Source organism: Canis lupus, chromosome 18, assembly GCF_048164855.1.
Source record: "Canis lupus baileyi chromosome 18, mCanLup2.hap1, whole genome shotgun sequence".
NCBI lineage: Eukaryota > Metazoa > Chordata > Mammalia > Carnivora > Canidae > Canis > Canis lupus.
In genome coordinates, this window is record NC_132855.1 from 42,527,797 (window position 1) to 42,551,434 (window position 23,638).

Here is a 23,638-nt window from a genome sequence, read left to right on the forward strand (position 1 = left end):
AATTTACTGGAAGTGTGTACAAATGAATATGAGGAGTATTTGTGAGAATTGTCTGTTACACCTAGTGTGTATAGAACTTGTGCCTTAAGTTTTAGCCTCTCAAGGAGTTTATTTTTAATTATTCCTGCTTCTTATCTGCTGTCCTGTAAATCAGGTTGCCAGATATGCCTCTACTTAAGAAAAGTCTAGGGACATCTGCGTGGCTTAGTCAGTTAAGCGTCCAACTCTTAGTTTCCACTTGGGTCATGATCTCAGGGTCGTGATCTTGAGGCCCGAGTTAGGCTCTGCCCTCAGCTCAGAGTCTGCTTGAGATTCTTTTCCCCTCCTTTTCTCTCCCCCTCTGCTCCTCCTCATTCTCTCTCTCTCAAAGTCTGCCATCAAGCAATGATAATAACTGATATTTGTTTTATCACCATGGTACTCTAGCCGGGCTAACTCTTTGTATTCAAATCTACATTTTAAAATGTAGCACCCACAATACCAAGTGGAATTGAGATGACTTTGCTTTTTAAAACCTCACATTCCTCCATCCTTTTATCCTTTAGACCTCAGAAATGAAACCAGAGGAAGAGAAGAAGACATGACTTCAGATAGGGGCTTTACAACTCATCCCTTAATACCTCCTGCATTGAAGAAAGTCCCTAAATTGTAGCTTTTCATCTCTCCTACTCACAGAGATTAAGGAAGGAACAGGAATAGGAAAACAAGGAAAAATATATATTATTTTACCCTCCTGAAAGTCATGATTCTCTGAAATTCTTTTCAAGTTATAAGCAGTTATTCTGTGTGTTACTCTCAGAAATAGCTTTCATCAAGTTAAAAAAAAAAAAAAAGAAAAAGGTCTCAATCTGGCCCTCAAAGGCCTTACGATATGGCTCAATCCATCTTTCTAAGCCCATCTTCCACTGCTCTCTTCATGCCAGAACAAATCCTCCATGGATCCCACATCCCTTTCACTTCTCTGCCTTTGGAGCACTTACTAGGTGTTAATATATGCTCCTGAAAGGGAGAAAAAACAGGGTGGGTGTTCCAGGGTCAAATAAATATGGGAAATGCTAGATTAACCAGCATAAAACAGGTTTCTTTACTAGAGTACTTCTCAGAATCTCTTAAAATCCTAATGTTCATTTCAATCTCCAAAAGGGGATTACGGTATAGAACAAGAGTAACTACTCATCACACTTTGCCTAGACAGTCCCAATGTACACCTGTTGTCCTGGTGTATTTAATAGTGGTGTCTCTTCTGCTTCTAAAGTCCTTCATGCTGTACAATATGGTTAGCCTGTATATAGCACTTTCTAAATTAATTTGACCAACACCCATTTCTCATAGAATGTCTAAGTGTCCTGTAGAATGGTTTGGAAATATGACCTTTGCCCCATTTTGCTAGCTGTCACCACCAGCCTAGATCTCAAATCCTATCCCAAATAATTGACTCTCTGGTGAAAGTTTCCCCTGTTTTTGGTCCTCCACAACTGGAGTTACTCCCTCCCTCTCCTGAAGGTCACAATACTTTCTCTGTATCTTTACCTTGTGACATTTTGCACTTTCTGCCCTATTTTTAGTTTGGGGGTTCAAGCCTTCCCTCCTCTATAGTACCATCCATAATAAAATCCAGGTAGTGTTTCACTTTGTACTCCGCTATAACACCAAACTCAAAAAATATCTTTGAATGATTAAACTTATTTGCACCTGAAGCAAATAAGTTTCTCTTTCTCTTTCTCTTATTCCACAGAAGCAGACCCTCAATGCAGGCCAAGACAACCTCACCATGACCCTCACCTCCTTTCTTGGAGACTTCTGCTGATTTTTTTAAAAAAGATTTTATTTAATTTTTTATGAGAGACACAGAGAGAGAGGCAGAGAGACATAGGCAGAGGGAGAAGCAGGCTCCCTGCAGGGAGCCCAATGCAGGACTCAGGCCCAAGACCCCGGGATCATGACCTGAGCCCAAGGCAGATGCTCAACCACTGAGCCACCCAGGTGCCCCAGAGACCTCTGCTGATTATCACCACACCCTATTTCTGTCTCCCACCAGCACTTAAACATACTCAAGATTCTCCTGTCTTAAAACAGCCTGTTCTCAATTTGGCCTCTCCAGCTAGTACCTTAACTTTCTCCTACCTTTCAGTCTTTCACAGTTCACATTCTCAAAAGACTTGAAGAAATGGCTATCTCTAAAAAAATTAAGATTAAATAAAAATAGTTATTCACTTCCCATTCACCTGCCAGCCCACTGCCATCTGGCTTCTAACCACCCCCACCCCTGCCACCTCGGCACCCAAACTGCTCACATCACTGTCTCCAATCACTTCTTTCTTTTTTTCCTAAATCCAATTGACACTTCTCATTTGGGTTTGAAAACCTCATATTCTGAAATGGGTTTGCCTCTTTGATTTATATTCTTTAAAAGTTTTCAATGTTTCTCAAAAAGTTAAACAGAATTACCATGTGATCCAGTAATTCCCCTTCTAAGTATACACCCAAAGGAATTGAAAGCAAGAACAAACAGATACTCACACACTGGTGTTCATGGTAGAAGTCACAAGAGCCAAAAGGTAGAAACAACACAAATACACTTCATATATTGAATCGGGTAATCAAAATGTGGTATGTAAATACCACGGGATATTTATTCAGCCTTAAAAAGGAATGAAAGTCTAATACATGCCACAACATGGGGTAACCTTAAAGACATTATACTTAATGTCTTATTTTAGCCAAACGCAAAAGGACAAAAATTATATGATCCCACTTATATGACATACCTAAAAAAGGCAAATTCATAGAGACAAAAAATAGAATAGAGGTTATCAGGGGCCAGGAGAAGAAGCTATTGTTGAATGGATACAGAATTTCTCTTTGGGATGATGAAAAAGTTCTGGACATGAATAGTGGTAGTGGTTGCATAACATTGAGAAGTATTTAATGCCGTGAATTGGACACTTTAAAAATGGTTAGAATGATGAATTTTATGTTGTGTATTTTATCACAGTGGGGAAAAGAAAGAAGAGAGAGAGAGAGAGAGAGAAAGAAAAGAAAGTGCCCAAAGTATTGAAGCCCCTGAAATTAAAACTTTTGCAGTAAATACAGAAAAATCAGTTTCATAACTCCCTTCTGTTCAACCAGTATCTCATTCTGGGGAAAACCTACAGTGGGGAATTCCCAACCCAGGTAGGCGTCCTGAGTCCGCATCTTGGAAAAAGCTTTCCACTTAACCTTATCTCTAGCCTTTCCGGTGACACAGCCACACCTCATTTTACCAGCTAAAGCCTATTTTCCCAATAACTTACGTTATATAGTCAAGGAAGTTTTATGTCATTTATAATTGCTCTTCAGGTGGCATTGCTTGGATAGTTTTCCCTTTGGGTTTCCTCACTACTCTCTTACCCTTCCCCAACATCTTCCTCTCCAAGTGGCAATGATTTATAAATGAGCAGATAGCCAAGGAGAGAACCAGCCACGTGCAAAATCAAGTAAAAGAGGTACGTGTGATATGAATGGTCCCGGGTGGCTGGGGAAGGGCAGGAGAGTCCACTCCCGCGTGCAATGCACAGATGAAATCTCATCGAGCATTCTGTTATCGATGTTCAAGGGCCTGCTTCTGGGGTAGTCTATATTCGTGTAATGTTTTCTATCGGAAACATGAGAGACTCCTAACTCTGGGAAATGAACAAGGAGTAGTGGAAGGGGAAGTGGGCGGGGGGTTGGGGTGACTGGGTGATGGGCACTGAGGGGGGCGCTTGGCAGGATGAGCACTGGGTCTTATGCTATATGTTGGCAAATTGAACTCCAATAAATAAAAATAAAATAAAATAAATAAATAAATAATAAAACAAAATAAAATATTTTCTGTCGGCCGTGAATGGCCTGCTTCCGATGCCCAGATTTTCTGAAACCGCTGGGAGCCAGATCCGTAAAGGTGATTTCTCTGGCTTTGCAGAGGGAACGCGTTACTCGTTAGTATTTGTTAATGACGTGCCCATTGCCTGATACGAAAGTCCTCATTCCGCAGTAAAGCATCTTGCTCCCTCACAGAGTTGGCTCCAAGGCTGTCATAGGAGAAAGCCCCTACTGTTTCAAAGTATGAGCTTTCATTTGGTTTGGTAGCACTTGGGAGCTCCTTGTAAAATTCTCACTCAAGGGTAAGTGAGATGTCCAAACTCCTGCCCCAGGTGATTTTCACTGTTGGGAATTCGGTAGGTTTGAGGGAGGACAGATAAAAGAACTGAGGCTTTTCAGTACACCGAGTTACTAAGGCCTGAATATGGGCTGTGGTAGCGGAAAAGGAATGATTCCAAAAATATTAGAAACACAAGAAAGGAGGGTACTTGGTATCTCAAACCTTCATTTCTCTGAGCATCTGGTCCTTAACTTTTCGGAGCTAGAGAGTTCTCTATTAGAATAAAGTGACAGGAAGCCTTTCCTCACGTTTTTCTCCTTAAAAAAAAAAAAAAGTCACCACAAGAGCTCTTTACCCTCATGGAATTTCGAGGAGATCCCATGAAACTGTGCGTGGATTGTGCCTCCTCCAAGGACACTCCCTCATGCACACGACGCTGGCCGGATTTTGTAACTGCGTTTATGACTGATTTACAGAACTTTTACTTGGCAGGCCCTGCTGTTACTGTTAGCTGGTTACTATGGATCTTTCAACATGCCACTCTGGCATGTTGCATTAAAAATAACCTCCCAAGACTGTACAGAATACATAGAACAACGGCAGTACAGTCATAGCTGCAGACTCCAGGCTCTGCTTCGGTGCCTACGTATCCACATGTGCTCCTGTGAGAAGCAACTGCAGGAGAAAAGTTCAAACACCTTCTGAAATGTCTGGTCACACTGTAAGCTTCCCCAGAGCCAAAGTTCTCAGAGATCAGCAGCATCGCCCCCCCACCCCTAAAAAAAACTGTGGGTCAAAAGAATAACAAAACAAAAATTATCAGTATTTGTTAAGGGCACAGATCCAAAGACAGACCATCTGAGTTTGAATCCTGACTCCAGTACTAACTAGCTCTGGGATCTTAGCAAGTTCTACCACAAGCACCCGCTATCTCCTCAGCAGAACGGAGTGATAACATCATCGATCCTGAAGTGTCCTTCTGAGGATTAAGGGAGATATTCAGGTAAAAGTTCTTGGTTTAGTACCGGTACATGGGAGGTGCTCGATGAATAGATTACTACTTTTTGAAGGCCATCCATCCATTTATTTATTTATTTATTTATTTATTTATTTATTTATTTATTTAGAAGGCCGTCCTTTTAGCATGTAGTCTTCATAGCATTTATCAACACGCAGCTAAGGTCACAGTGCCCGGCACTGAGTAGGTCCTTAATGAATCTCTGTTGACTGTAGGAGCGATGATGCCCAGGTACTTACGTACATGTCTGATACCCTTTTCTAGATTATATACTTCTTAAGAGCAGCATTTGATTCATCTTCCTATTTTCCACAGCTCTATCGGTGGGTAATGAATAAACATTTATTGAAATAAATGGAAAGAGAAAAACTGTTGCAATGCAAGAGACAACAGTTAGTATGTAAACTGGTAGTAGAAAACAAATTTTTCTTTAAAATCACACGCTTCAAGTGCAAAGAGAATCCAGTGCCAAGAAAACACTGACGTTCCCTGAAACTAAATGAATATATCAAGCTACATATGAATACAATATTTGTAATGCTGGGTCTGGTTCAGTGAGTCTGGTTCTAGCTGGGTACTGGAGAGGGGAGAAAAGCTTTTATCTCTGTCCCACCCCTGGCCTCAGCCCATGACTCAAGGGAAGAATTGCTCTCCCAGAGCCAGACACCACAGTCACCGCAAGCAAAGCAGTTTCCTTATGCCACTTCAAGCATCACTGGATTCGGTGGCAGCAGCGTAAGCAGAAGATTTGTGCTGAGGGATGTGGAGCCAGGAGATTATAGACTCTGTCCCAGTTTCCACCACTGGTGCTTGAACCAGCGTGAACAGAGCTGTGCCCATGTAGAGGTGAGAGAAGGATGTCTCCTCCTGATCGGAAAACCAGTGGGCCATTCTGAATCCTTAGCAGGGAAAATAGTAATAAGGTTCTGTGGCTATGGATCCCTTTCTGATCCTCAGAGCAAAAAAGAAAATAATAAATCGGGGTGGGGGGGGGGCAGTGTGTGCACGCATGTGCATGCACACACAAACGTGAAAAATACCTTCTTTTCTGGCAGTATGTGAACACTCTCCAACAAAAGGCCACCAGGAACACACCTGTAGTTGACCAAGCTGGGTTTATTACTTGTTACAGAAAGGTATGGCATTCACTGTGGGGAACCCATGGGGCATCTTAGTAAGGGGATGTTAGAAAAAAACTTTTATAGAATTTGCACTTTGGATAGGTGATTTGGAGAAGGCTCTAGAAAAGTGGGAATTTATTCTAGATTGGATACTATTAGAGAACAGGGATTTTTCTATGATTAGGTATCTCCCCAAGTGTTATCTACAGAAAGGACAGACTAAAGTAAGGATAAAGCTATCATTGCCAAAGGTGTAGCAGTCACATTAGCTGGGAGAGGGGAATGTTTGGTAATTTGTCACTTGGACAACATTCATGTTTTTATCTGTGTTCAGACATAATTACAGAGTCATTGTCTTGATCCATCATGGTCAGAGGGTGATCTAGTCTCATGTTGATGTCCTGGGAAATTGTTTACAACCAACAAGTGAAGGCCAAGACCTGGCTATGACTGCCAGGCCAGTTGGCAATGCCTAGACTAGCTGATTATGCCTAGTACAGAGTCAGATGTCCGTTACTAATGTAGTAGAAGAGGAAAGTGGTAAACCAAATGGAAAGTTATTTCAGTAGTATCCCAATAAAGTTCCTTGGAGCTTGGTACAAACACATAGCATTTAACTGACTGATGATGGCACCCATTTAGAATTGATTATCAGGTTGAGATCAACCTGTGCTATCTACTGGTTTGCTACAGGCACCATCCTTGGTTCTATCTTGCCAATTTGCTTATCATTGAAGGCATGTGATCAAAATCTAAACATATAGTAAATATATTAGGTGGCAGATTTTTTAATCCAAAAAAGAAAATCTGCACAGACTTTAATTATGGCCTGAGTCAGAGAAATTAAGTTTAATAACAACTAATGAAAAACACTTAATTTGGATTCAAAAAAATTAGTACCAAGGATAGGATGGGAAAGACCTGGCTGAGGAGCAAAGGAAGGGGGGAAAACTAATGGTTGGCTGACTGTAAGTTTTATCAACAGTTAAATAATAACATAATTTTAGACTACATTAATGGAAGTATGGAATCATTAGTGAGGGAATTGACAATTTGATCCGTTCTGGACTGACCTGACAATATCTAAAATACAGTGTCCACGTTTGGGCAGCTCAGTTTTGAAGGATATAATTCTTCAGTCAGAGAAAGAGACTCACTGTCCCCCTTCACCTAGAAACTATGGGCCATGTCAACAAAACAAAAACACAGAATCATAGAAGGGGTGATTGATGAAGTAGTTGACATTCAGCCTGGCGCACAGGAGATCAAGTGGAAACATGAAAACTATCTTCAAGCATTTTAAGGATCATCATGTGGAAGAGGGATTAGACCATTTTAGCTAGTTTAGTGACTTAGGTTCAGTTAAGTTAAAGGCAGGCAATTTTGTTTTTAAAACACACACACGGGACACCTGGGCGGCTTAGTAGTTGACCGTCTGCTTTTGGCTCAGGTCTTGAACCTGGGGTCTCAGGATTGAGTCCTGCATCAGGCTCGGGAGCCTGCTTCTCCCTCTGTCTATATCTCTGCGTGTGTGTGTGTGTGTGTGTGTGTGTGTCATGAATAAATAAAATCTTTTAAAAATAGATTTTAAAAATTAAAAAACTAAAACACACACACTCATGCACTGACACACAATGACATCAGAAATCATCTTTCTATTGAAGAAGCAAATTTCCCATGATTAGAATTCTGTAAACAGAAACTGAAGGACTATCAATAAGGATATTGTAGGAGGGTATCAAGTGTAGAAAATCAAATTTTTAGCTCCTCCATTAAAGCTTTTACGTCTAAACACCCGTAGTATGATATTCTCTTCTATCTTTCCAGATTCTGAATCTGCTTGACGTTTCTAGTAGAAGTAATTTTTTTCTAGGCACACATTCCATTCAGAACCTTGTAAAACAGTCTGCATGTTTATCAAATTTCTGTGTAATTCAGCAAGAACCTTAATAGGAATTTAAGTTTGTTCCCAAAAAAATCCAGTGATTTTGGACTTGGTTAACTGATTAGGCTCTATTCTATCTGACTACTTTGACCTATTTGTATCTTAAATTATTCGCATTATATCTGGATATGAAATATTCCAAGTTACAAATTCTACTTATTGTTTTCATAACTACACTGATCTACACCACCTCTTACTCTTGTGTAATGACTAGATTTTACCTTCACAACAATATAGTTCTACTTCTGTGGAACTTGAGAGTTATAAACTTTTATATGACCCAAAAGTCCCTAAAACTCTGAATCCCTCCCAACTTGACAGTGAAAGATTGCCAAATACAGAAAGAAATCCTTTCTGAATATACACAATTGTCTCAAATTCTCTAAGTTTTATGAATGTAAATCTTCCATGCCATGGTATTTTTAAACCTTAAATAAGCTTATATACATATTTTTAAAATAGGCTCCATACCCAATGTCTGGCTTGAGCTCACGACCCTGAGATCAAGAGTCGCATGTTCTACTGACTGAGCCAGGCAGACACCTAAGCTTGTATAATATTAATTCATTTTGTAGGAAGGCTTCTTTTAGTCTGAGATCTCTAGAAGGCAGAGCCTAATCTCAGATGTGTTGATGTCTGTGATATTGTGATATAATAAGAAATATATACTTGAGGTTTTGTCCCTGGCTCCTGGCCAGAGCTCCTAAAACCGTTGTAATTCTCTAAGCAATAAAGGTGCTAGGGGCATCTTTTGTTCTATTTGGTCTTTGACCCAAGTTCCTGACACTAAGCTCCTAAACCTCTTGAATTTCCTGGGTGATAGGAGAATCTTTTGGTGTTTTTTCCCCCCTAAAGATTTTATTTATTTATTTGAGAGAGGGAGTGCATGAGCAGGGGGAGGAGCAGAGGGAGAGGGAGAAGCAGACTCCCCCTTGAGGAGGGAGCCCAACAACATGAGGCTCAATCCCAGGACCCTAGGACCATGACCTGAACTGAAGGTGGACATTTAACCAAGCAAGCCACTCAGGCACCCGAGAATCTTTTGTTTTAATGAGGTAACTATAGGTAGGCTCCCAGAAATCTTCAGAATGGGTGTGGGTCACCAGAAAGACCAAGCTATGATTAGAAATTTGGAATTTTCAGCCTAATTCCCCATCCTCTGGAGGAGGGGAGAGGGCTGGAGATTGAGTTAATAATTAATCATACCTGTGTGAGGAAGCCTCCATAAAAATCCCTGGCCTATGGAGTTCAAAGAGTCTCTGGCTTGGTGAACACATCCATGTGCCAAAAGGGTGACACATCCCAACTCCATAGAGACAGAAGCCCTAGCTCTCAGGACCCTTCTGAACCTTGCACTACATATCTCTTCACCTGGCTATTCATCAATATCCTTTATCATAGCCTTCATTATATAATCGGTAAATGAAAGTGTTTCCCTGAGTTCCGTGAGCTGTTCCAGAAAATTACTGAACTTGAAAAGAAGGTCATGGGAACCCTGAATTACAGCCCAGTGACCCAAAGTACAGGTGACAACCTGGGACTTTTAATGGACCCCTAAGTGGTAATAGTCTTTGGGACTGAGCCCTAAGCTTGTAGGATCTGATAACTCAAAGTAGATTGTGTCAGAACTGACCATAGTTGTAGGATATTCAGTAGGTGTGCACCAATAATTGGGGAAATGCTTGATGTGTGGAAAGAAACCCCACACATTTGGTGGTCAGAAGTGTGAGTATGAGAATGCCTGTGTGACTCAGTGATTGTGCATCTGCCTTTGGTTCAGGTCATGATCCCGGGGTCTTGGGATCGAGTCCTGCATCAGGCTCCTCACAGGAAGCCTGCTTCTCCCTCTGCCTGTGTCTCTGCCTCTCTCTCTGTGTGTGTCTCTCATGAATAAATAAATAAAATCTTTTAAAATTTTTCAATTTTAAAGTGTGTATGATAGTACTAGAAAGTAAAGTAATAGAGGAGGAAACCGAGATTTCTCTTACAATTTGGGAATACAATCCTAAACCAGAAAGAGTAGGGAAAAAAGAAAATGAAACAGGAAAAGATGGGAAGCCATAGAACAATGAAGGATTTCCATGCTGGCCACTGCTTTAGAACGGGCCAGATGCAGCAGGTCTCCTGACTGACCTTCTGGAAAAATTGTGCCTCAGGGGAAGGAGGACTAAGAGGGAATGTATCTGCCTACTTCCCTCCTGACTCTTGGTTTCCATTAGTCAAAGATTGAGCCACAGGCAATTAGCTTCCCAGCCCTTCCAGGTTGCCACATTCAGCCTTTTTGGCATCCCCTTGGAAAGCCAGATTGCACACTCTGCCCATGCAGCATTTCATTCAAGTCTAGAAGAGACAGGAGAAGCTCCACAGCCCAGCCCTCCCAGTGACTGGGCAACGCCAGGTGCTAGAACCACTTAGGTTCTAGCCAAGACTGAGGCAGAGTAAGTGGCTAAGGGACCAGGAGACACTGGTACAGAGTGACTCTGAGGAAGCACTAGCTGTTGGTGATACACTTTCTCTTGCCTCTCTAAGCCTCTGTCACTTTCCACCTTTAATGAACTTTTAGCACTCCTTACTCTTCATGGCACAAACATCTAGTGTCTCCCATATGCAAATCTCCCTTCTCTCCTAGATGCGGAGGGAGATTACATTTCCTGCCTCCTTGCTGTCAGGTGGGGCCACGTGATGGTTCTGGCTAATGGTCACCAGAGGAAGTGCTGTGTGTGCTCCTGGGCCAAGGCACGTGAGAGAACATAAGTTCTCATGTTCCTTTCTGCTGCAGCCACCTTGGAAGCCACGCTCAAATTATGGAGTCAGGAGATGGAAACCAAAGCCCTGAGACAGCATGTGGGGAAAAGAGCTGTATTTGTATTTCATTCGTCAGACTTAGCTGATTAGCAACAGAAAACTTACTCTAATTTGCGCAAAATACAAAGGGAGGCTGGAGAAGCAGAGAGCAGACAGGAACCAGAGACTCAATAACAATCACAGTCAAGTTCAGGCCACAGGAACTGTCTGGCCCAGAGAGTGCTACTGGCCACACCATCCCTGCCCCAACAGACACCACTGCTGCTGGACTCTCTGTGCTGCCATAAATAATTTCTAAACAATCCTGATGTCTTTGTATTACTGCTTGCAAGGTGAAAGCAGCAAGGGAAGAAATGATCTCAGCCTATGTCATTATGTCCACACTGTAGCTACAAGGACAGAGACAAGGGACATCTGTCCCATTCTTCTTCCATCCCACCAATACCACTCACTAGGGCACTCCCACAAGTAGGAATGAGCTTGAACACTAAGCAGCCAATAAGGAAAAAAAATCTTAAATCCTTCAAATATCTACTGTAGTCATATGCTACTTTATTTATGCTGCAGTAGTCAATGAATAAATATTTGTGATTGATGAAGAGCTGAGTGGTGTAAATTTAATGATATAGGAAATAAATGGGAAGTTGTAGAATTCAGTACCTAAATCCTGTGTTTATTTCTGATGAGCACAAATCATGATTTAAAAAGAGAATGAAATTTAGGGACAGAAGGTTCTAAGTCAATGGTATCTATTGAGAGAGTTATTACTACCCTCCCTCACAAGGCAGGCTTTATCATTTCTATGTGGGCCTAGATATCTCCTTGCTTTTTCCTTCTGAGGTCCCATTTTCTGGGAGAAGCAGAAATCACCAGATTAGCATTATTCTCCTCACTTCTTCTTCATTGAAAGAAACACATGATTTCAGTTATCACCCACCCCAGCTCAAGCACCTCTAGCTACCATGCCTTAGGTGACAGTTTCTCATTCTCTACAGAACCTTGAGATTAACTTTAAAAAGATCCATATCCTTTCTCCTTTGGGACTCTACCATACAGTGTGTGACTATATCAAGAAACCAATCCTGAAGAAACAATGAAGTTCTAGATATACAAGTAACAGGCTATTAGGAAGTTATTGGAGATAACTAAGGTATTTTCATAACCTTTGAGACTCCCCACATAATTTTCCTTGATGTAGAAACAAAATCCTGATATGGGTGGACCCATAATCTGGCAGGTTAGCCCATTTTATCTCTTAAATTCTTGAAAGGGGTAATTAAACAATGAACTCATTACTTGAGGAGGATTTTCCTGATTGTTTGTTTTTTGTTTTTTGTTTTTTGTTTTTTCCTGATTATTCGTATGAGAAGAACTAGGACAAGGTCAGTGAAGGTAGATGATAAAGACCAGGATGTAGGCTATGGAGATTTTTTTTTTAAAGAATTTTATTTATTTATTAATGAGAGAGAGAGAGAGAGAGAGGCAGAGATCCAGGCAGAGAGAGAGAAGCAGGCTCCATGCAGGGAGCCCCATGTGGGACTCGATCCCTGGTCTCCAGGATCACGCCCTGGGCAGAAGCCAGGCATCCCTAGGCTATGGAGATTTTAAAAAGACAGCATAAATCTCAGAAAATTCTGGTGTCTGCTCCAACAGGATTTGTATGATAAATACCAGGAGAAAAACAGTACCACTGGAAGCAAGATGGCTTCAGATAGACAAAAGTTGCATGCAGCTCCCCTATGGCAACACAGAGTAGCATCTCCAGAGTCAGAACTAAGATAGTGATTGTTTTGGCAATAATCAGCAGGGCAGCAGTCAAAAGCAACATGCCCCAAGGAAACAACCTGAAATGTGCTCACTGCTTACTTATTGCCCTAAAAATGTACAGAATGGTGTCAAGTGTCCTAATTAAGGAGAGAGGATTTTTGCCCTTAATAATAACTAGCATTAATTGAGTAGCCACCATATGAGGACCACTATATTAGGTACTTAACATACATTGCCTCCTATTCTGTTTCTATCATTCTTACAGATGAGGAACTGAGGCTCAGAAAGTTTCCTTCATTTTTCCAGGATCACATGGCAATAAGTGGTAGTACTAGGAAATGAAGTTAAGGATGCTTGATTCTAAATGCATCCTGTCTTTACTGAACCACAGTGTCTCAAAACAAATGCGTTGGAAGAGAGGGCACTTGACATATGGTTTAAAAATAATGCCATTGTGGGTTACATTGATGCACAGTGGTCAAAATGGTATTTCCTTTGGTGGCACAGTAACACCAATGACAAAGCAAAAAACACTTTCATGGTAATACTGTCATAATTCTTAAATAAATGTAGGGATCTTTGGTCAACGGTACTGGGAATTTCTAGTTATAAGTCTTTGACAAGCTGGTCATTGTTTTGTAGATATGTATTTATTTAACATGAAACTTCTCCTTGGAAAAATCAATTTATAACTTATTACTTACATGCCCCTCAAACAAAGGTTTATTAGGCATAATTAGCTCTAATCACTGCTTCCCTAAGAATGTGTTTGCATTTTCCTTTTGGTAATGATAATGTGTTTTCTGTGTTCCTCTTTTTTTCTAACTTCCAGAGCCAATCCTGATACCCCAAAATAAAAATACTTATTAGTCTATAGTTTAGAATACTTGTTTTCTTTTCTTTTCTTTGATTCTGACTTTTAATCATTTATTTATTCAATAACTTTTGAGTACCTAACATGTGTCAGATACTTTGCAAAGTATGGTGCATACAAATGAATGTAACTTGATTCCTAGCTTGAAAGACCTCATAGTCTAATAAGAAAACTTACTTGAAACAGCTAATTGCAATATCATATGATAAGTGCTATAATAAAATTATATGCATGGAACAGCCGTAGAACAAGATAGAAGGGTCAGAATGATGAGTTTTGAGTTGGATCTTTAAGTATGGGATTGAGTTAATGGATGGTTGACTGGGGGTGAGGAGTTAGGAAAGATCATCGTAGGTAAATTTGTAATTATTTCACTTTTATTAACCTTATTGGGTAGATATATTTTGTTCAAAATTGCTCTGAATCCTTTTGGAAAAGATATGGGAAGATGATAGGTGGCAAATTTCCATACCAATGGAGTCCTATGCAGTTGGGCAAAAAAGAGGCAGGCAACCAATACAGCCTGATCATAGATTCAAGAATAAAAGGTGCATCCATGTTGACACAAATAGCAAGATATCACTCACTTTTATGGCAGAGTAATGTCCCATTTTATGTATGTTCTGCAACTTCTTTATCCATTCATCCATCTATGATGGGCACTCAGGTTGCTTCCATATCTTAGCTATTGTAAATAATGCTGCCATGAATATAGGAGTGCATATATGTTTTCAAATTAGTGTTAAACCATTTTCTTTGGGTCAATACCCAATAGTGGAATTACTGAATTGTATGGTATTTCTATTTTAAATTTTTTGAGTAACCTCCATACTGTTTTCCAACAGTGGTTGCACCAATTTATATTCTCACCAAGAGGGTTTCTTTGCCTCTACATCCTTGCCCACATTTGTTATTTCTTGTCTTTCTGATACTAGCCATTCTGATAGGTATAAGGTGATATCTCATTGTGATTTTGATTAGCATTTCCCTGATGATAAGTGATGTTGAGTGTTTTTATGTGTCTGCTGGCCATCTGGAATAGCATTGTATGGTTACAGAGGGTTGATAGACTTGTGGTGAGCATAACACAATATATAGAGTTGTCCAATCACTATATCTCATACCTAAAACTAATGTAACAGGGGGATCCCTGGGTGGCTCAGTGGTTTGGCACCTGCCTTTGGCTCAGGGCATGATCCTGGAGTCTCAGGAAGTCCCACAGCAGGCTCCCTCATGGAGCCTGCTTCTAAAAAAAAATAAAATAAAAAATAAAACTAATGTAACATTGTGTATCAACTATACTTCAATAATTTAAAAAAGAATAAAAGAGTACATTTACTTGCAAATCCAGAGCTCTTAAACGTCCAGTTTTTGGGTTTTGTTTTGTTTTGTTGTTTAGAGAAAGAGTGTGTGAGCAGGAGGGGAGGAGCAGAGGGAGAAGGAGAGAGAGAGAGAATCTGAAGCAGGCTTCATGTCCAGCATAGAGCCTGACTTGGGGCTCAATCTCACGACCCTGAGATCATGACCTGAGCTGAAATCAAGAGTTGGACACTTTACCCACTGAGCCACCCAGGTGCCCCATGTTCACTTCTTGAGTTAGTGTGGAGCTTTTCCTCTTCATCTTTCCTCATTCCCCTTTTTCTCCATGGTCACACCATATATTTCTACTCTCTTAGTGTTCTATCTGTATATTAGCATAAATCTCAACAGATTCTTCTTTCTTAATATACTAGTGATAAATGTAATTCATTTCAGTCATTTAACTTACCTGCAGTGACTCTACTTTTTCTCACATAAGGAAATTTATTACCTTAAATGTTGAGGTGGTTGCACTGTATTGTTGCTAATGGTGTACAATTAGCCTATGTTCTAATCCTCCTGTCTGGTTCTCATTTCTTGATGTTCTCTTTGCTTTGTGTGGAGTATAGAGTAAAAAGCATGAACTTTGGAGTCAAATCTGACTTTGAATTCATGCTCATGCACCTACTAGCTGTGTTATCCTGAACAAGGTATTTAACCTCCCTGAACTTCAGTTTCCGCGTATGTCAAGTGATGACACTAAAATCAGCTTTTTGGAATTGGTGACTTAATATACATGAGGAGTCTTGTACATTGTATATGGTGGCTTCAGTACATGGTTGCTGCTACTGAAGTACCAATGCTTCCACACTATTCATCTTATTGTCAAAATCTTAAACTTCACCCTTGCTCTCACAAAGTTTTTTCAAGGGCATTATATAGACTAAACATCATGCTTACTTTTAAAGAATTTCTTTAGAAGTCCTCCATTCCCTGCACATTCCCATCCCCACTTTTCCAGCGATTTCAGCTTCCCTTCTCTCCTACCTAGGCAGCCTCTCCCTATCTGCCAAGTCTTCCCCAAGTCAAGATCCTACCCCTCTGTTCTATTTGTGCACATTGGAACATAAACTCCCCAGGGCAGGAAACTTGTCTTTCTACATATTTGTCAAGTATCATGTGCATTTAAGGAGATAAATAAATAATAAATATTACACAGTCAGAATAAACGTGTTAAATAAATACCTTGGGTATTATCTCTAGGTTCTAATTACACGAAATCTATGGACATGAGATGTATAAATAGAGGGCTGGCTACAAAATAGTAAAATTACATTTTTGGTTGCTTTATATTGGTAACAGGCTGTAAGTGTGGATGAGTAGCCTACAAATTTCCTATCCTCCACTCCCTAAGAGCAGAGCCTCAGCTATCAGTCACGTGGGAGATCATACCCATATTTTGAGCCATTGCTCAAAGATTAGCCCTGTACATTTTCCTTCCCCTGTGATATTGCCCAGAGCCAATTGCTGAAACCACTCAGGTGGGCATTCTTTTAGCAGAAGTAGGTTGTGCTTTACAATTCCTTGCCTGTGCCTATGTTATTTATTTTCTTTTCTTCTCTCTCTCTTTTTTTTTCAGTATAAAATCTTATTTATTTATCAGTCTGAGCATTTCTACCCTTAATACGTTATTTCTTAATTGTTTTATAGGTCTGGCTCTCTTTAACTAATCTCTAGGCTCCTAGAAAATACCTTTACTTCCCTTTATTCGCTCGCAATATTGATCACGTAATCTGTGCTACAGAATTACTTTGTTTTCACTTGGAAAGCCCCCAGAAGATGGTCCCTCCTTGTAAGGTTTTGACTAATTTCTCATTTCTTTTTAATGTTTTCAAGCTGTGTATATAAAATATTGCCAACATATAGACAAGAATGAAAACATAGTATGATACTTATGTAGCCAGTACCTGGATTAAACAAATATTCATATTTTACCATATTTTCATCCACCCTCTCCTTTGTGTTTAAATGTTACAAACACAGAGAAAATCACCCTCATTCCTTCTCTTTCCCTCCATCCCTCAAGATATCTTTCAGTTGATGTAGTTCATTCACATCTAAGATTTTTAACTAGTACAGGCATAATGATCTATAAACTATGTACTATTGTTTCATGTGTTTTAAAATTTTACATCTTTGGTGTTATTGTATATATATCATGCTGCACCTTGCTTTTTCCATACAAGAGTCTATTCCTGAGATTAGTTCACCTCAGTATTCATGGATCCAGTTCATTCCTTTTAGCTCCTGAATAGGAGTCCATGGATCGATCCACCCATTTGCCTTTGGAGGGGCAGTGTGTAATCATTCACATCTTTTGATGTTCTAAGCAGTGCTGCAGTGAACATTGGTAAACATCACTCCTGGGGTATAAACTTCTGCAGGATGTTTGATGGATAACAGCTTAGGTTCTGAAGCCAACTACCCACTCCAGTTCCAAGCTCTACCACAAAGACCCAACAGTGCAGTCTTGAGCATGTATCTTAATTTCTCTGTGCCCCCTTCTGTAAAATTAGAACAATGGAAGCATTTCCTTCCAGAGAATAAAGCAGTGAAAACAGCATCTTCACCAAGGAAGTACTCAGTATACAACAACAGTTATTATTGGGGCGACCACCTAGGTAGGAAGAGGGTCCGAGCATCTTTGGCTTTACAAAGTATTTCCAAATTGATGTCCAAAATGTTGTACCAATTTACATGATCACCAGCACTGTTTGACTTTCTGTTCCCTACATCCTTTCCAGGACTTGGCATTAGCAGGGATGGCTCCCTAATCTTTTCAAATGCAAGACAATCCAAGAATGAGATGAGAGAATGGGAGGAGGCAGAGGTGTGCTGGTAATAAGTAATCAGAGAGAGCAAATGACCAGCAGGAGCAAAAGGAATGGGCTGGGAGGATTGCAAAAGTGGAGGAAAGTGAATTCTTTTAGGTAAGAAATTTAAAAATCATTCAGAATCAGACTCAGGGAAATTGGAGCTTTACAGAAAATAAGGAGGCATGGTGCTAAAGAATAATGTCAACAGACAGAGTGTGTGATGTGAGTAAAGCAGAAACTCAAAAGACAACAGGCCTTTTGGGAATCTGTTGGTGATTTCTCCAAAAGGTCTGTGAGGTGGTGTAAGTAGGGACAGGGCAACTCTTTCTGAAAAGGGACAAGGCGAAAGAGAGAGTAGCAAAATGTCAGAGTTCGTAGAGTAGCCGAGGTGAGGAGATGGAGTTTCAGGGAAAGAAGTCAGTCGGCAGAACTATTTTTTTCTGGAGACCGAAGGACCGGAGTCACCTATATGATGCAGTGTCAGCCTCTGCAGCATCTCTCTGATTTCTTTCTTCTGCTTGGCTTCTGTGGGCTCTGCTGCACTGCACGTGCTGATTTTCTCACGCTCGCGTGGCTACAGGGGCTGTCGGTGGCGTACTGAACTATTCCTGCTTATGAATGCAAGAACTAAGGCTCAGATGATTCACTAACCTGCTCAAGATCACGCGTCTTGAAAATGCTGAAACCAAGACCAGAGCCTAGGTGTTCCAATGCCAAGCCTTAGCCTTGGAAATCCTTAGCCTTAGCCATGAAAAGAATTCATGGTCATCTTAAATCTTTCAACCTCAACCCTAAAGAAGGTCCCATTTTTCTCCCAAGACAATCACAACTTCTCCGTTTGACTTGCAAGGACTTCCACTAGTTGGCACTTGTCGCTCAGTCCTCTTTCCCAAAACACTCCTGGCCATACTCTCATGGCTGCACCCGAAAGCATGTCTTAGCTGATTCATGAGGTCACCAAGTTCATTCTCACCTCTGTGCCTTTGTTCCTACTATTCCCCTCTCTCAGAGACACAGCCCTCCTTTCCTCGTCATTGCTATAGGCCCTGTTCAAGGCTTACACCTTCTGCGATGGCTTCAGTGCACACTCTTTGGACTGCCATACTGATGTTTCATCATGAAACATGATTCCATTGTACATTCTCTCAAATCATCCTCAAATTGTTACCCTATGCCACGAAACACAAAGCAGATCCCTGGAGGCAGTCATTTACTTGCTTTGTGTTTTCTTACCCACTCTTTCTTGTTATACAGGAATTTTTCAATTACCCTTAGCCTAACACTGAACACATATCAGGCGCTCCATAAATACCTGATGACTGATGAAATATAGAAGGATCACAATTAATAGGAGATATGAAATACAAAGACTTCGGAAGTTATGATAAAATCGGTAATCAAGGATCCCTGGGTGGGCAGCGGTTTAGTGGCTGCCTTTGACCCAGGGCGCGATCCTGAAGACCCGGGATCGAATCTCACGTCGGGCTCCCAGTGCATGGAGCCTGCTTCTCCCTCTGCCTATGTCTCTGCCTCTCTCTCTCTCTCTCTCACTGTGTGCCTATCATAAATAAATAAAATAAAATAAAATAAAATAAAATAAAATAAAATAAAATAAATAAATAAATAAATAAAATCGGTAATCAAGATAAAAGCCTATTGGGCATGGTAGGAAATTTAAATGACAAAGTTATGAGGCAAACTGGTCAAAAAGATGCAGAGGCAGAAATCAATACCAGACCAAACCATCCCATTTTCTGTTCCCTCTATGATGACTCTGGTTTTCTGGTACTCTGCATTATAAGGGAAGTGACTTCTATTCACAACTTAGCAAACAGGCTCACCCACGCTCAGAAATAATCAGTATTATCTGCAAATGAGGATCACATTGTGTGTTCATGCAGCCAAAGCTATATTTAACATTTTATGAAGTGATGCAAAAGATTTTGTGTGTATTCTATTCCAATTTAATGATCACCTTGTTGGTGAAGAAATATCAAGAAGATCCTAGCCTCTGCTCTTGGGGAGCTGAAAATGTGTGTGATTAGGGTAAAGTACTCCTTTCTATGCACAAGTAACATGTAGACAAAGCCAAGTTCATATAACACTAGAAGTATTTCCATGTTGAGGTGATACTGATAAAAAGAAATAAAAACAATTATGTGGAAGATTTCCGAAACAAAGTCTGTAAATAAGATGAACTTAATTTCATGGCGAGGAAAGAGGAAATATCCTAGTGTGTACAAAGTTGGAGAAGTAGGAGCCAATACTTTAGCATAGTGTACCTGGTAAGAGTACAGTGATGGTAGTAGTGGTGGTGATAGTAGTAATAGTAGTAATATTCCCATTTAATAATGGGAGATGAATGGCTGGACACTTACACTAACTTGCCCTAAGTCATAAAGCATGTTACTGGCACAGCTAGGAGTGGTATTTTGGGAACACTTTACATCATGAAACACTAAAGCTGTATGTTTTTTCAATACATGCCAGGACTCCTAGGAACTTCTTGGACTACAATGAGTAGAAACTAAAATGTATGCTTAAAAGGCCTGCTTCATAAATATTGCAAATGACTGGACAAGGAGCCTTCTTATTCCCCTACTGCAGGCAATCAGAGTATTTAAAAGGAAAAAAAATAATCATTAGCAATGTTTCCCGAGGGAGAATATAGACTTCAAGCTTGTGCCAGAATTCCACATTATTACCTGAATTCAGAGATTATGGGTGTGTTTTGCCCACACCCTGCATTTTTGGGAACACAGGCCCTGCTGTTATGTAAGAAGATAACGTGACTCGTCTCTTCATGAGAGAGCCCTTATTCTGATCCATAATATATTTCTTTTCCTTTTTAAAAAGATTTTATTTATTTATTCATGAGAGACCAGAGAGAGAGGCAGAGACACAGAAGCAGGCTCCCTGTAGGGAGCCCGATGACGGACTTGATCCCAGGACCCCAGGATCACGACCTGAGCCAAAGGCAGACGCTCAACCACTGAGCCACCCAGGTGGCCCCATAATATGTATTTCTTAAATGTGCTTACCTTAGCCATGCTGACAGATGTATCACTCAGATGGACACACATCTATGCATCTTGATGGCTGCCCACTCCTGTAAATGCTAGCTCTTACACAAGACAGGAAAACCACTTGGAGTGACTGGTCTACTTGTTTTCATCATCTACAGAACCATAGAATGGGGAGGACTCAAAATAGAGGAGTAAATGGTTTTAAATACAATATGCTTTTTGCCCCAGACCACAGCCAAGAAGAGCCCCATGCACCACGTTACAGTATGGGCCTTTGTTAAGACTTCTATTTCCCACCTGTATTGCTTTTTCTTTTTCCAACAACAGTCTGTCTCTGTGCCAGCTCTAAATAACCATAAATTTTGTTCTTATAAACCTTAATGAATGCCTGGCCAAGATGCTGTAACTATTGGCTTCTACGTTGGAGCATAAATGGAAAGGAAAAAAAAAAAAAAGTGTGCACAGTGAAAAACTGGATAAAATGGAAAAAAGATCACAGCAAACCCAAAGTCGCAATTTGCCTTTAATGTGAAGGAGGCCTTGTTTTCACGGTGTGGCAGCTTTCAGGGGTTTTAATCTCAAAGTGGCTGATCAATTTAAGGTAAGTGGCAGGCATTTGGCCTGGTTCCCAGGCTTGGCTTTGCTGCTCTGAGAAAAGAAAGGATTCAGTCAGACACACAGACAACAGGCATCATCGGCGGCTCCCACATTCCAAGCATTTTAACACAGATTAGGTTGGCATGATTCTACTGTTTACTGAAATCTCCTAGGTGTTGCATTTTTCCCTCTCCTTGCGTGGTTATCCGAGATGGTTTTCCCAGGTCAGGACCTTCATATGCCAAATAGCTGGCAGGGCTGTGAAGGGAAAAAGAAGAGCATGGGTCAAGACTTCTGATTCAAACACTATTTCACTTGCTCCCTGCAAAATCTGAGACTTCAGACAGCAGGTAATTGAGCACTGAACTTTTTGCCTTAGGCGTACATCGAGACAGGAACTGTTTTACATGCATTCCTGAGAGGGGGGGGAACGAAGATAATTTCTTTAACAAGGACAAACTTAATTCAGCTAGAAATGCCCAATGGATTAACAGGGTGATTTGTGGTTATTTTCTCTTCAGATTTTATAAGCCTGAGCCTTTTATATACGTGGAGCAATATGGCAACCGATACAGTCCATGTTTTAAATGAACATTTTCACATGAAATGTTCTTTACTTTTTCAAAGCAGTTAATATTAAAAGAGCTCGATGGATCCCTTACCATTATCTCATTTTTTATTTTAGCCAAAGGGAATTTTCTTAATCCACTTGACCTGAGTTAAATAAAATAGGCATTCAACTGATCCAACCAAAAAAAAAAAAAAAAAAAAGTGTTAGTTGTCTTTCATGTACTTTTTTTGGCTATATTATGCCTTATGGAAATTTTATATTTTAAAATATATTTTCATAGTTTCTAAAAATACTTTATCTCACCTTAATATAGTCAACGCTTTTCCTTTAATCATCCTCATGACAGAGTTCCTCATTTTTTTTCTAAGAATATTATTAAAATAAATAAGATGTATTTCAAAAATAATTTTCCAACCATTAAACTTTTCTTTCTTTCTTTCTTTCTTTCTTTCTTTCTTTCTTTCTTTCTTTCTTTCTTTCTTTCTAAAGATCTTATTTATTTATTTGTGAGAAAGGGTGAATGAGAGAAAGCACAAGTGGTGGAAGGAGAGGGAGAAGTGGACTCCCCTGCTGAGCAGGGAGCCTGGCAAAGAGCTCGATCCCAGGACCTGAGAATCATGCCCCGAGCCAAAGGCAGATGCTCAATGGACTGAGCCACCAAGGCACACCATTATTAAACTTTTCAAAGGCAATGTCCAAATTATTATACTTAACATACCTGCTTAACATTTCAAAAATTTACATTGACAAAATTCTTCCAAAATCAACATTTTTGCAGTTGAGTAATTAATTAAGAATGTGTCTAGGAGGGCTGCATGTATTTTATGCATTTATTTTAATTTGTGTTATTATATGTGCAAGTGTGATTTTAAAAATCAATATGGGATTCTTCATGGATTAGAGGAAAAAAAGAGATAAATGGGATGCCTGGAACTGCAGCAGCCATCTTGCAACCATGAAGAGAGCTAGCCCAGGACACCAAGCCGGCATACTGAGGGTGGCAGACAGGGAAGATGAAGAGACCATGGCTCTCAATTATGTCATTGAGCTGCAGAATCAATGATCCTGGAAATTGGGACTTCATCTTATATAAGATAATAAGTTCCCTTTCATTCACTTACCAATATTTGTTGAGCACCTACCATGTGCTCTAGGCACCCTGTCCTAGATGCTTGAATATCTCAGTGAACAAAATACATAAGAGCCCTGCCCTGTGGAACTAACATTCTAGCCAAGAAATATATTAAAATAAAAACATAAATAAGAAAGTTCTACTGTATGTTACAAAGCAGTAAGTGAATAAAATGTAAAAGTCGAGCATAGTAAAAAGGAGACAGGTGTTGGTGTTGAATAAAGTGAAAGTTGGCCAGCCTCACTGAGGAAGTGAGATTTGAGCAAATACTTGAAGGAAATGAAGAAATTATTCTTTAAGCCGGTGAGAAGTAGGTTATTTGGTTTTTAATTTTTCTTATTATTAAAAACCCTCTAAATGAGAAGGTGGGCCAAGATATATGGATTCTTGGAAGATATCTAATGCCAGTTCCACTCAATTCTTCCAAATCCCTGTGAGCCAGAACATGTCTTTCTTTGTTTAAGTTTGGGTTGGGTTTCTGTCT

General features: G+C 40.1%; 1 protein-coding gene and 1 long non-coding RNA gene across 5 annotated transcripts in view; one reads left to right on the forward strand and one right to left on the reverse strand.

Annotated features, from left to right (window-relative positions):
• The window catches only part of LOC140609066 (uncharacterized), a 308,391-nt gene that overhangs the window by 216,751 nt on the left and 68,002 nt on the right, over positions 1-23,638 (reverse strand). For 2 of the 4 annotated variants that reach the window (XR_012011049.1, XR_012011050.1), the window contains one exon: positions 20,870-21,709. Coding sequence is in view for 1 of the 4 variants with exons in the window: in XM_072784185.1 (XP_072640286.1) it covers positions 20,870-20,911 (42 nt within the window). In the remaining 3 variants the exon portion in view is untranslated. Of the gene's footprint in view, positions 1-20,869; positions 21,710-23,638 lie in introns of those variants that run through there. The other 2 variants (XM_072784185.1, XR_012011048.1) reach the window with 2 other exon arrangements.
• The window catches only part of LOC140609071 (uncharacterized), a 47,061-nt gene continuing 26,773 nt past the window's right edge, over positions 3,351-23,638 (forward strand). Inside the window, exon 1 of the long non-coding RNA XR_012011052.1 lies at positions 3,351-3,485. This is a non-coding gene — a long non-coding RNA (uncharacterized lncRNA). The remainder of the gene's footprint in view (positions 3,486-23,638) is intronic.